General features: G+C 38.7%; 1 protein-coding gene across 1 annotated transcript in view; it reads right to left on the bottom strand.

Moving 5' to 3' along the window:
• The window catches only part of dync2h1 (dynein cytoplasmic 2 heavy chain 1), a 561,613-nt gene that overhangs the window by 67,721 nt on the left and 481,335 nt on the right, over window positions 1-12,557 (bottom strand). The window contains exon 84 of the mRNA XM_060826048.1: window positions 6,992-7,108. Within this exon, the coding sequence (XP_060682031.1) occupies window positions 6,992-7,108 (117 nt within the window). The remainder of the gene's footprint in view (window positions 1-6,991; window positions 7,109-12,557) is intronic.

Here is a 12,557-nt window from a genome sequence, read left to right as displayed (position 1 = left end):
AAGCTTTCCAACATGACTGAAAGCTTTTGTTTCTGACTCAGCATTCTAGTAAATCTCTTCTGCTCTTTTTCTAAAACTTTGACAACATTCGTATAAAATGGTGCACTGACTTGAACACAATAATCCAGCTGAGGTCACACCAGTGTAGGTATAAACCCAGCAATTACAGAGCAGTCAGCGCAGTGGTGAGAAAGCTTTGACAAACAGTAAGCTGGGACAGAATTAACAGTCATTTGGACAAACGTAGATTAAATAAAGAAAGCCAGCATGGATTTATTAAAAGGAAGTTGTGTTTAACAAAATTGATTTTTCAGTAAAGTATCAGAGTGGGATGGTGTGGCATACATGAACAAAAGGTATTTCATGAGATTATAAGAAATAGGAGCAGAACTAGACTAATTGGCCCTGTGAGCATGTTCTGTCATTCAGTAAGAGCATAGCAGATCTGATTGTGACATTAATTCCACTTTTCTGCTTGCCTTTGATAACCTTTGACTCTCTTATTGATTAAAAATCTATTTAATTTATCCTTTAATGTATTCCATAAACATAGGGGTAGAAGGAGGCCTTTGATTCATTGCGTCCGTGCTGCCAATCAATGGTTTCATGGCCGATCTGATTATACTCAATTCCATTTTCATCACAAAATCCTTGATTCCCCTACTGATTAGAAATCTGTCTATCTCAGCTCTGAATGTAATTAATGATCCAGCCTTCTGTGGTAAAGAATTCCACAAATTAACCACCATCCGACAGAAAAATTCCCCCTCATCTCTGTCTTAAGAGGATAACTCCTCAATCTGATTTTATGCCTTCTGATCCTAGACTCTCTAACAAGGGGAAACACCATCTTCATACCTATCTGAACAAGCCCCCTAAGAATGTTCTATGTTATAAGGTCACCTCTCATTTTCTCAGCTCCAACTGAGCAGCAGCCAACCTACTCAACTTCTCTTCATAAAAAAGATCCCTTGATACCCAGAATCAACCAGTGAACCTTTCTCTGGACTGCTTTCACTACCAGTTTATTTTTCATTAGACAAGAGAACCAAAACTGTTCATACTATTCCATGTATAGTCTGACCAGTGCCTTGTATAGTTTCAGCAAGACCTTTTTTGCTTTAATATTTCATTCTCATTGAAATAAAAGCCAATATTCTGTTTGCCTTTCTTACTTGCCTCTATACAACTGAGCAAGTTTAGTGAGATTTGACCACCCAGTGTGTTCTAAGGTCTGAGGAATTGCTGAGAAATCTGTGGAATATTTGTTGATCACTGTGGGTGTTCAATTGTGTACTTACCTCAACTTTAGTCCTGGTTCCTAAAAATGTGAATGTAGAACACTCAACTCTTTATATGCCATTGGTAGCAAAGTATGTCACAACCTCTGGCTCATTTCCAAGCCCTTGCAGAACAGTTTGCACCCTCTACATGATATACTTCACCCAGGGAAGTAATACCCAGCACCTCAAATGTGGTGATCGATATTACTATTGGTATGACATCGTAGTGTAAGTGGAAATAGGAAGATAAAGAGGAGCAATGCTTTGGTGTATGAGGGAAGCTTCACACTTGGGACACTGGAACCAGTTCTGGACAGAGAACACCTATTCAATGAAGTTGAGATACACCTCCAGGGTTGTGACCAATGTGTTCTCAACAAAGTTCAGTGATAGTTGGAGAGAGTTCAAATTAATTTGGCAGGGAGTAGCTACTTGTGCATAAAAATAAAAAAGAGGACTATGGTGCATAAAGTAATCAGAGTATTGGATAGTATAGTATGTCAGACGAATAGTTATAGGTTAATCATTAAACAATCAATAGGAATAGGATTGGAGTAGGTCAGATTGGGATGTTTAGTTGGCATGGACGAGATGGACCGAAGGGTCTGTTTCCATGCTGTATGACTTTATGTCTTTATCAGTATTGCTACATCACATGGCTCTGGGACCTGATAAAAGAGGTTCTGGTGAATCCAACTCGACTATGCATCTATACATATGGTACATTGTTACTAATTATATGTCAGTTTGAACTAGCGTGGTGTCCAGTCCTCATCAATCTAACACTCTCAGAGTCAGTATATTTATTTGTCTATATTTGTACAGATAATATTCAAGATAGAATTAATGTTGTATTAGAGAGGGGCAGATTAAGAAAACTAAAATACAAAAACAGATTATAATACATCTACATAAATGTAAAAGTGGGTATGTAAGATTGGTGAGCTATAAGGATAAATAGGAAACATTATGTGAGCAGTATTCATCAATACACAGTTTAGAAAAGTGAAACCAAAGGTGAAACGGTGATAACAACCAAACATTGCTTTGTTGGAAAGAAAGAATATCCTCGAAGATGCAAAGACAAAGTTCATTTGGTCAGATTTAAGAAGCAAAATGAAAGTGATCACATTACTCAAGGGTAAGCTACTGGCTTCCAAGTAAGTGAGAGAGAAATAGCAGAACATGTCCAGGGAAATCACAGAAAAATGAAAAAACTACACAGCTGTAATACTGAAGAACATTCAATCACTCAAATATCAGTTGGGAATAATCTGAGAATAAAGGGTTAGAAGGGAGAAGAATATTTGGAGTGTATTGAGGAGAACACCCTTAATTGCTACCTTCTTACTTCAACCAAAAAGGAAGCATTGCTTGATCTTATGCTGGGAAGCGAGGGCAATTGCGGTCAAGTTGGTGGCATAGATCAAACATCAGTGGGCTGACACTTGTATAAGAGAGATAATTCTGTGATAAGATGTTCATGGATAAAAGCAAGAAACAATCCCAAGACAAAATTCTAAATTTGAAAAGGTCTAACTTCAGTGGGATGACAGAGAGTTTAACCAGGATAGTGGAACCAAAGACTGATATGAATATCTCAACAAGGGTGAAGGGAACTAAAGCAAACTCCTGAGAAGGATGAGGGGGTTACAGAATATGACAAACCAAAAAAGTGTGCAAAATACATGTGATGCATGTCATGAATTCTTCAAGCAACAACCTGGTCAAACAAAACAAGTTGAGAGGAATGTGAAGTAGAAAATAAGAGTAGAACAAAGACAACAGCCAGAACAGAATGGTTGGTAACATCTTCCTCAGGCATGATTGTGGCTGGTAGGTAAGAGATGCAGTAAAGCCTTTTGGGACAAAGAGGGTGATTTGTCCTGAAATGTGCAAGGCTAGGCTAGAATACTCAATTCTACTTTGTATGTGTATTTACAAAAGAAAAGAATGCTGCCAAAACATTAGTAGAAGTGCAGATGGAAATAAAGGCATTAGATGGGGTGTAAAGTGATAGAGATGATATACTTGAAAGGTTGCCAATGCTAAAATTAGAAACGTTGCCTGGTTCTGCTGATGTGTATCCCCAGGTTTCTCAAGAAAGTTCGAGTATAAGGGCTTGCCATAGTCTTTCAATTTCCAAGACACCAGGGAGGTGCCAGGAGAGTTGAGAGTGGCAAAAGTGACACCCTCATTAAAGAAAGTTTGTAATGGACATTCCGAGTAACTATGAGCCAGTCAGTAGAAAATCTGTGATGGAAGATCAAAGATCAAAGGGTCATGCAACTTATGCAAATGTATTGAATAAACCTAGATGGCTACTAAATCTTTAAGCAGAATGGAGAATCAGGTTTTAATCGATGAATAGGTAAATCCCTGCCCCCAAAAAACTTCAGGTTTTATCAAAATAAAGACGACACCTTAAGTCAGACAATGCATTTCAGATGTGAGGCCATGTTTCAAGTCTGTTTTGTATCTCATCCTGGAGCCAGACTGGTTTTACTTCCAAAGTGGAAATTTATAAAATGCCACCTTGACTGACTGTGTACAGACTTGAATGAAATAGAATGTATCTGCAAGTGCAAATGCATCCCATAGATTTAGATGTGTTTGGGGGAGAGAGAGAGAGAGAGAGAGAGAGAGTGTGTGTGTGCGTGTGTGTGTGCGAGAGAGAGAGCGAGAGAGAGAAAATGTAGGTGTGCATGTGCTCTTGAGAGAGAGAGAGAGAGAGAGAGAATATGCGTGAACGTGAGCGAGTAAATGTGTGTAAGATTATGCAAGTGAGTGTGCGTGCTTGTGTGAGTGTGAGGGAGTATATGCCAGTGAGTGTGAGTATTAGATTAGATTAGATCACTTACAGTGTGGAAACAGGCCCTTCGGCCCAACAAGTCCACACCGACCCGCCGAAGCACAACCCACCCATACCCCTACATTTACCCCTTACCTAACACTACGGGCAATTTAGCATGGCCAATTCACCTGACCTGCACATCTGTGGACTGTGTAAGGAAACCAGAGCACCCGGAGGAAACCCACGCAGACACGGGGAGAACGTGCAAACTCCACACAGTCAGTCCCTGAGTCGGGAATTGAACCCGGGTCTCAGGCGCTGTGAGACAGCAGTGCTAACCACTGTGCCACCGTGCTGCCGTGTGTGTGTATGAGAGAGGGTCTGTGTGTGTGTTTGTGTAAGACAGTGGGAGGGTATGAGACTGTGAGGGAGTGTATGCATGTGAGAGAGTGTGAGTGTGTGTATAAGAGAATGTTTGTGTGAGAGAGTTTGTGTGTATGTGTCCATGTATGTGTATGTGTGAGACTGTACAATGTGGTGGGGTCACCTGCAGTGTGACATGAACCAAGATCTTCGCTGAAGCCATCCTCATGGGTACTGAACATGGCTATCTGCCTGCGTTCGGTAACTTCGGATAAATATCCTCCAAGGCGAACTTCAGGACATGCAACAAAGCAGAGTTGCCGAACAGAGGCTGATGTTGGGTATCCAAGAAGATGGCCTCAACCAGGATCTTGGGTTCACATTACATTACAGGTGACTCCACCACACCATACTCTCACACACACACTCACTCACACAAACACACTCACACAGACCCTCTCTCAGACACACATACTCTCTCTCTCACACAAACACATACACACACTCACACAGACCCTCTCTTATACATGCATGCTTGCACTCACACTTTCACAGGCATATACTCCCTCATACCCCCCACACTTTCGCATACACTCACATGCATTGTCTCACACGCATACACTCTCTCTCAAGCACACACACTATCTCTCACAAGAGCGCACACACACACACACACACTCTCATTCTCCCTCTCAAAGACATACATATAAATGTATGGGGTGAAATTGCATTTGCAGTTTTGAATTTGCAGGTACATTCTATTTTGTTCAAATCTGGAGTTCAAGTCAGTCAATGTAGTGTTTTATAAATTCCTACTTTGGAAATAAAACCAGTCTGGCTCAAAGATGAGATACAAACAGACTTGAAACATGGCCTCACACCTAAAATGCATTGTCTGATTTAAGGTGTCATCCGTATTCTGATAAAGCCTGAAATTATCTTGGTGCAGGGATTTACATAGTAATCAATCGAAACCTGCACCTCCATTCTGATTAAAGAAATAATAGCCATCTAGGTTTGTCCAATACATTAGCATGAGTTGTATGACCCTTTAATCTTTTACTTTAAATTCTATGTCCAGTATTCTCTCTCACTAGTTGTCTGAGGAAGGAGCAGGGGACTCTGAAAACTTGCGGTTTGAAATAAATCTGTTTGACTATAAACTGGAGTCGTGTGATTTTTGACTTTATAAAAGGCAGAATACTCTTGACTAATTGAGTTTTTGATAAAGTAACAGAGAAGGTTGAGAATGCTCAATATTGTCTTTCATGATTTTAAGAATGCATTTAACAAATCATCTCATTAAACTAATTAATAAAATTGAAGTTTTAGTGTTTCAGTGTGGATGTTTCAGTGTGGAACAAAAAAATTGATTTAAGGATTTTAAAAAAAGAGTCATGGTGAAAGGTAAACTTTCCAACTGGAGGATGGTAGACAGCAGTGGTCTCTTGAGTTCAGTCCTAGCACCACTTTTATTAAACTATTCGGATATCAGAATACAGAATCAAATTTTAAATTTCACTGTGATACCAAAGTTAGAGGAGTGGCTGACAATGAGAATAATACTAATAAACTGCAAGACATAAATAGAATCACAAAATGGGCATACAAATGGCAGATGAAATTTAACACTTGGACAAGTATGTGGTGAAGCATTTTGATAGAAAGTGTAGTGAAAAAGCAATGGAGACAAACTAGCACAGTTCTAAAAAGGGAACAAAGGCAGAAGTACATGGACATGCATGTGCATAGATTATTCTACATAATATATAAGTATTCCATGTTCCTTATTTAACTGGTTTTGTGTATGAATATATGTACTTTCCTGACAATGTTGCCATCGGTTGTTTTTCTAGATATCATGTCTTGCTGCACTACTTTAAACACTAAGAAGGAAAGGAGTGTAATAATTTTGCCTGCATTATGTTCATACTATTGGATTTTGGTTGTAAATAAACACCACTGAGCATTAGAATAGTAAACAACACATAGCAAATGTTAAATTCACAATGAAAGAGTTTACTTCCTGAGACAAATGCCTCATCTTTCACCTCAGAACACTTTAATGCCTCAATCCCAGGGCATCAATGTGGACTTCAACAGTTTCCTCATTTCCCCTTCCCCCACCTCACCCTAGTTCCAAACTTCCAGCTTAGCACTATCCCCATGATTTGTCCGGACTTGTCCTACCTGCCTGTCTCCTTTTCCACTTATCCACTCCACCCTCTCCTCCCTGACCTATCATCTTCATCCCCCTCCCCCACTCACCTATTGTACTCTATGCTACTTTCTCCCCACCCCACCCTCCTCTAGCTTATCTCTCCACGCTTCAGGCTCACTACCTTTATTCCTGATGAAGGACTTTTGCCCGAAACGTCGATTTTGCTGCCCTTTGGATGCTGCCTGAACTACTGTGCTCTTCCAGCACCACTAATCCAGAATTTACTTCCTGAGATGCCTGAGACACTAATGTCTCTTTGCTTGTCTTCACTATTTCTTTGGAGTTTTGAGGAAATTCCAGACAATGATTTTCATTTGAACAGTAACTTACCTGATTAAGTTTCTTCCAGAGGTTGAGAATAGGAGACAATTCATTGGACCAAATATCTCTGTCAAACTTGCTGCCAGCTGTCATTGACCTGCTCAGAATCCGGAGCTGGGAAATTACCTGTAAGGCAGAATTGAGAGATCAAATGTGATCAATTGTGAATAACTAGATTCATTGACATAGCATCAAATTAATATTCTTTGATTTTATTCATTCATAAGGCATGAGCATCATTGGTATCATTTGCATTTATCATGAAGCTTTAATTGCCTTTGAAAAAGGTTCTAATGAGTCATTTTCTTGAACTGCTACAGCCTACATGATCTACCTACACCCACAGTAGCCCTGAAGGAAGTTCTAGGATTTCGATCCAGTGACACCTCACCCGACGAAGCAGCAGCGCTCTGAACGTTTTTGATTTCAAATAAATCTGTTGGACTATAACCAGGTTTGTGTGACTTCTGACTTTGTCCACCCCAGTCAAACACCAGCACCTCCTCATCATGGCTACCATTTGTCAAAGAGAAAAAGAGAGTGTAATATTTTGACTCTGGTATGAACTGAATTTGAAACATGAACTCTGTTTCTCACACCACAGATGCTGCTAGACCTACTGAGTTTCTGCAGCATTCTTTATGATCATCTCCTGACCACCTTGTTCTCCTTATCCTTCAATGTGGCTGAGGTCCTGGGTTTGAAAGCTGTTTTAAATGTATCTTTGGAAGGTTGCTGCAGTGCAACTTGTATATGATACATATTGCTGCCACTGTGGGCCTGGGTTATGGAGCGAGTGAGTATTTAAGGTGAATCACATCAACATATACTTTAAACTCTTTTCAGATGCAAATTTGTGCAGCTGATCAATCAAACAGAACTTAAGACTTCAACTCAAAAGTACAATTTAGAATTGTGCAATGTTATGCTAATTTATTATATTATTATTTCCATAGGACGCACTATTCTAGGCAAAATTACTTTTGGTCTACATTGACTTCTTGAAATTTTGGGCTCTTACTAAGGATTCCTATTCATTTCACTCAAAATAAACTATTGTTTTGTTCATTTATCTGATCATGATCAGATAATACATAGTATTTTAGAACACTATTAAATATACTTGAGGGGACAGTATTTGAATTTAAATCGATAGTACCCAATTCAATAGTCTTACAATCACAATTATTTGTTGCTTTTGCATCACTGTCCAAATAAGACACTTAAAAACCATACTGAGATTATGTTCATAGTCTACAGGCCTTTTCTCAAAAGGCACTTCTTCGAGAAAATAGCATCCTCACAGTTGGCTTTGACCAAGAGAAAATTAGTTTTTCTAGGCCTTCTTGGAGCCAATAATAAAGCACTTAGTGGATTTAGCACCTGAAGAAAACAATGACCCAAACCTAAGAAATTCTCGACTTGGATCACCCTGCAAATTTTTTAGTGAAACTTAGTTTGAACAATCCTTATTGACATTCATGGGTTATCTTCAAAAAAAATCTGAATTTATGTTACTTTAGCCATCCATCCATTAATCAAGTAATTGTTTGAATTACCAAGTGGCTGTCAAATTGATTTTTTCTGTTGCAAAGTCTGTTGCTTATGATGTGAAAATTCAGGCATGTTGTGCTTCTCCTAGTATAACAACATGAAGTCAACCAGTGGCCCACACCGAGTCATAGTACACTGCTTCAGCCATGTCAAAGTGCTATATTTGCAGCCAGATCCTAAAGGCCTCAGGCTGTTTGAAGATACTGACTACGATTACCTAAAAAGTCACATTGGAAGCCTTCCATCTCCAAAACAATAACCACTAATTCAAACAAGCACTAAACTGGTAAATGAACAATCAAAACTAAAGTATCAAATAATGCAGCAGTCATAGCCATAAAAGAAGCATGCCTTGATCTTATTGGATCTGCAATACTGCTATTAATCTATACAAAAAAAATCTTGTGTAGTCTGCAAAGTTAAGGATTCATGGATTACAGCTGTTCAAGAAGGCAGCTCACCACCACCTTCTCAAGGGCAACTAGGGATGGGCAATAAATGTTAGCCCAACCAGTATCACCCACATTCCATAAGCAAATAAAGAAGAAAAAACATCCACGTGAAATCCTTTAATGTATGTTTTTTAATAATTCTTGCTAAATATTTGACACACATTGAAAGACTGCTATATAATTCCTCTCTGTCCTGGATTTGGCATTGGTGTTAATATTTAGAGCCACATGAGTGCAAGACACATAAGGTTTGAATGAAGGAACGTAAAGAATAGATATTGCTGCAGACCAAAACTGTAAATTATCATATTAAAAGAACACTATTTTGTATACAACAGAAAAACTATAATCAAAACTGAATAACCACTTACTAATGATTTAGGTACAAACACTTTTGATAATGTACTGGTATTTGTGGGTAAAAGTAATCTTTATATATTGTGATGGGACTGAAAATGCAATTCTGGATTTCAAAATAATCAAAATATACTTTCACAGTAAAGGAGAAAAGCACACACACGTGAATTAATCTGTCACCAATGTAAAAATATAACAGCACATCAACTACATTGTACTTATTATTGAAATAAATATATTGATATTTCCCAATATATCCAAATAATTTTGAAAATACAATTGACTACATGGTTCTAACATGAGCTGCACTATTCAATTCGAGGTAACAGCTGTCACAAAAGATTTTTTAAAAACTACTTTGATTCATTAGATTGGATTCCTAACTAGTTATATTGAACTTCTTTCTTTTCAGCCACAGGCTGTAGAAAGTTTTGCAGGGAACAACAAATATTCTTTTGGTAAAATGACAAGACATACCTATATACAATAATCTATTAAATATCCCAGTGGTATAACAGAACAGAAGCATTTCTTAACCTTCTCTGACGTACAACACTGCTACTAATGTATACAAGAATGTCTTGGTTAGATTAAGAAATTAAAGGATATTCATTAGTAACATTTTGACAATATTAATTGCATTGCAGTTTAACAAATCTGACCACTTCCACACTGGAAATGAAAAAGATAGATGCAAAGATAATTGACCTGGAATATTAATACTGTCTCTCTTATAGTCATCGTGGGTCAGATGATTATTTCCACAATTTTCTGTTTTAATTTCATATGAAAAGATATCTACTTAACCTCAATCTCAGTAATACGCTCACCAACTGTAGCACCATGAATTATCCATTTCCCACAATGCTCATTTTGAATGATAAAATTTAGTACCACTTAAAGTAGAAATAACAACAATTTTGTGTTCTGCAATAAAATTCACTGGCAACAAGGTAGAGATGCCTTAAGTAGTTGGCTTAAAGATTGAATGAAGATAGAATGCATTTGTAAAATTCCTTTCAGTCCTCAGGATTTCATGAAGTGGTTCACTGCCGCTTTGGAACTGTATGATGCTATTGTGTGGGAAAACACACAGTGAAATTGTTTATAGCAAATTCTTACAAATAGCAGTGAGATAAAAGATGACATAATCTGTTCTGACAATGTTGGTTGCATGATAAATATTGGCCAAGATATCAGGAGAGTGCTCTTGTTTGTCTTCAAAGGTCATATGGTATTTTGTACACGCAAGCGAAGGTTCAGTTTAACATTTCATTTTCAAGATGGCACCCAGAAAGTGCAGCATTCCCCCAGTACTTCACTAAAGTGTGAATTTAAATTGTGTGCTCAAATCAGGGGCTGAAACTTGAATTTACAATCTTCTAACTCATATGTGAGAATACCACCAGCTAAACTGCATAAACCATATAAACAAGCAACTTATTTTAACATATTGATTCCAAGATTTAGGTATTCATGTGCCAACCACTAATATTCATGCATAAAACATGGTGGCAAATGTTTATATATGTGAGGAGTAGAAAAGCCACTGTGTTTATATGGCAAATTCAGTTGAGTTTCTGGCCAATTGTAACCCCCAGGATGTTGATAATGGGGGATTCCAGATAGTAACACCATTGAATGTCAAGGGGCAGTGGTTAGATTGTCTCTTATTGGAGATAGTCATTCCCTTTAACTTGAGTGGCACAAATGTTATTTGCTACTTTTCAGCCCAAGCCTGGACATTGTCCAGGTCTTGTTGCATTTGAGCATGGAGTATTTCAATATCAAGTCATAAATGGTGCTGAATATTGTACAATCATTGGTGAAAATCCCCACTTCTGACCTTATGTTGAAGGGAAGGTCATTGATGAAACAGCTGAAGGTGGTCGGGCTCAGGAGGAACTCCTGCAGAGATGTTCTAGAGCTGAAATAACTGAGGTTCAATAACCACAAGCATCTTCCTATGTGCCAGGTATGACTCCAACCAGCAGAGAGTTTGTCCTGATACTCATTGATTCTTGTTTTGCTGGGACTCCTTGATGCCACACTTTGTTGAATATAGCCAAAATGTCAAGGACTTTCACTCTCACCTCACCTCTCAAATTCACTTCTTATCCATGTTTGATCAAAGGCTGTAATGACGTCAGGAGCTGAGTGGCCCTGGTGGAACCCAAACTGGGCATCACTGAGCAGGTTATTGCTAAGCAAGGGCTGCTTGAAAGCATTATTGACAATACCTTCCATCACTTTACTGATGATCAAGTGTAGACTATTCCTTGCTATCATGTGGAAAGAATCAAAATAACCACAGACTGGCATTTGTAATGTTGTGGACACTGGAGAACGCAGAGATGAATCATCCATTCAGCACTTCTAGCTGAAGATTGATGTAAATACTTCAACTTTATCTTTTGCATTGATATATTGGGCTCTTCCATCATTGAGGATGGGGATATTTGTGGACGCCCTCCTCCAGTGAATTGTTTATAATTGTCGGCTACCATTCATGACCGTATGTGACAGGACTGCAGAGTTGATATCTGATCTGGTGGTTGTGGGATTGCTCAGCTCTGTCTATCACTCGTTTCTTACATTGTTTGGCATGCAAGCAATCCTGTTTGATAGCTTTACCAAGGTGACATCAAATTTTTATACGTACTTGCTGCTGCTCTTCACATGTCCTCCTGCACTCTCCATTGAACCAGGGCCGAGTGGGGGATATGCCCGGCTATGAGATTGCAGATTGTCCTGGAGTACAGTATCTCATGGATTTCCAGTCTTGAGTGACTAGATATGTTCAAAGTTTGCCCATTTTGAACCATGATAGTGTCATACAACATGATGGACAGTATTCTCAATGTAAAGATGGGACTTTGTCTCAAGGACTATGCGAGGGTCACTCTTACCACTACTGTATTGGACAGATGCATTTGTAGCAGGCAAATTGGTGAGGATGAGGTCAAATATATGTTGGTTTTTGTTGGTTCCCTTACCATCTGTGGCAACTATCAGCTACGTCCTTTAGAATCCAAACAATTTGATCAGTACTTTTGCTGCTGCCCAGCCACTTTTGCTGATGGACATTGAAATTCCCCACTCATTGTATACTCGACACCGTTGTCACCCTCAGTGCTTCCTCCAAATGGTGTTCAATATGGAGAAATACTCATTCATCAGTTGAGGGAAGACAGTACGTGGGAATCAGCAGA

This window comes from Hemiscyllium ocellatum, chromosome 6 (assembly GCF_020745735.1).
Source record: "Hemiscyllium ocellatum isolate sHemOce1 chromosome 6, sHemOce1.pat.X.cur, whole genome shotgun sequence".
Taxonomy (NCBI): Eukaryota; Metazoa; Chordata; class Chondrichthyes; order Orectolobiformes; family Hemiscylliidae; genus Hemiscyllium; species Hemiscyllium ocellatum.
This window is presented reverse-complemented; position numbering and strand designations above follow the sequence as displayed.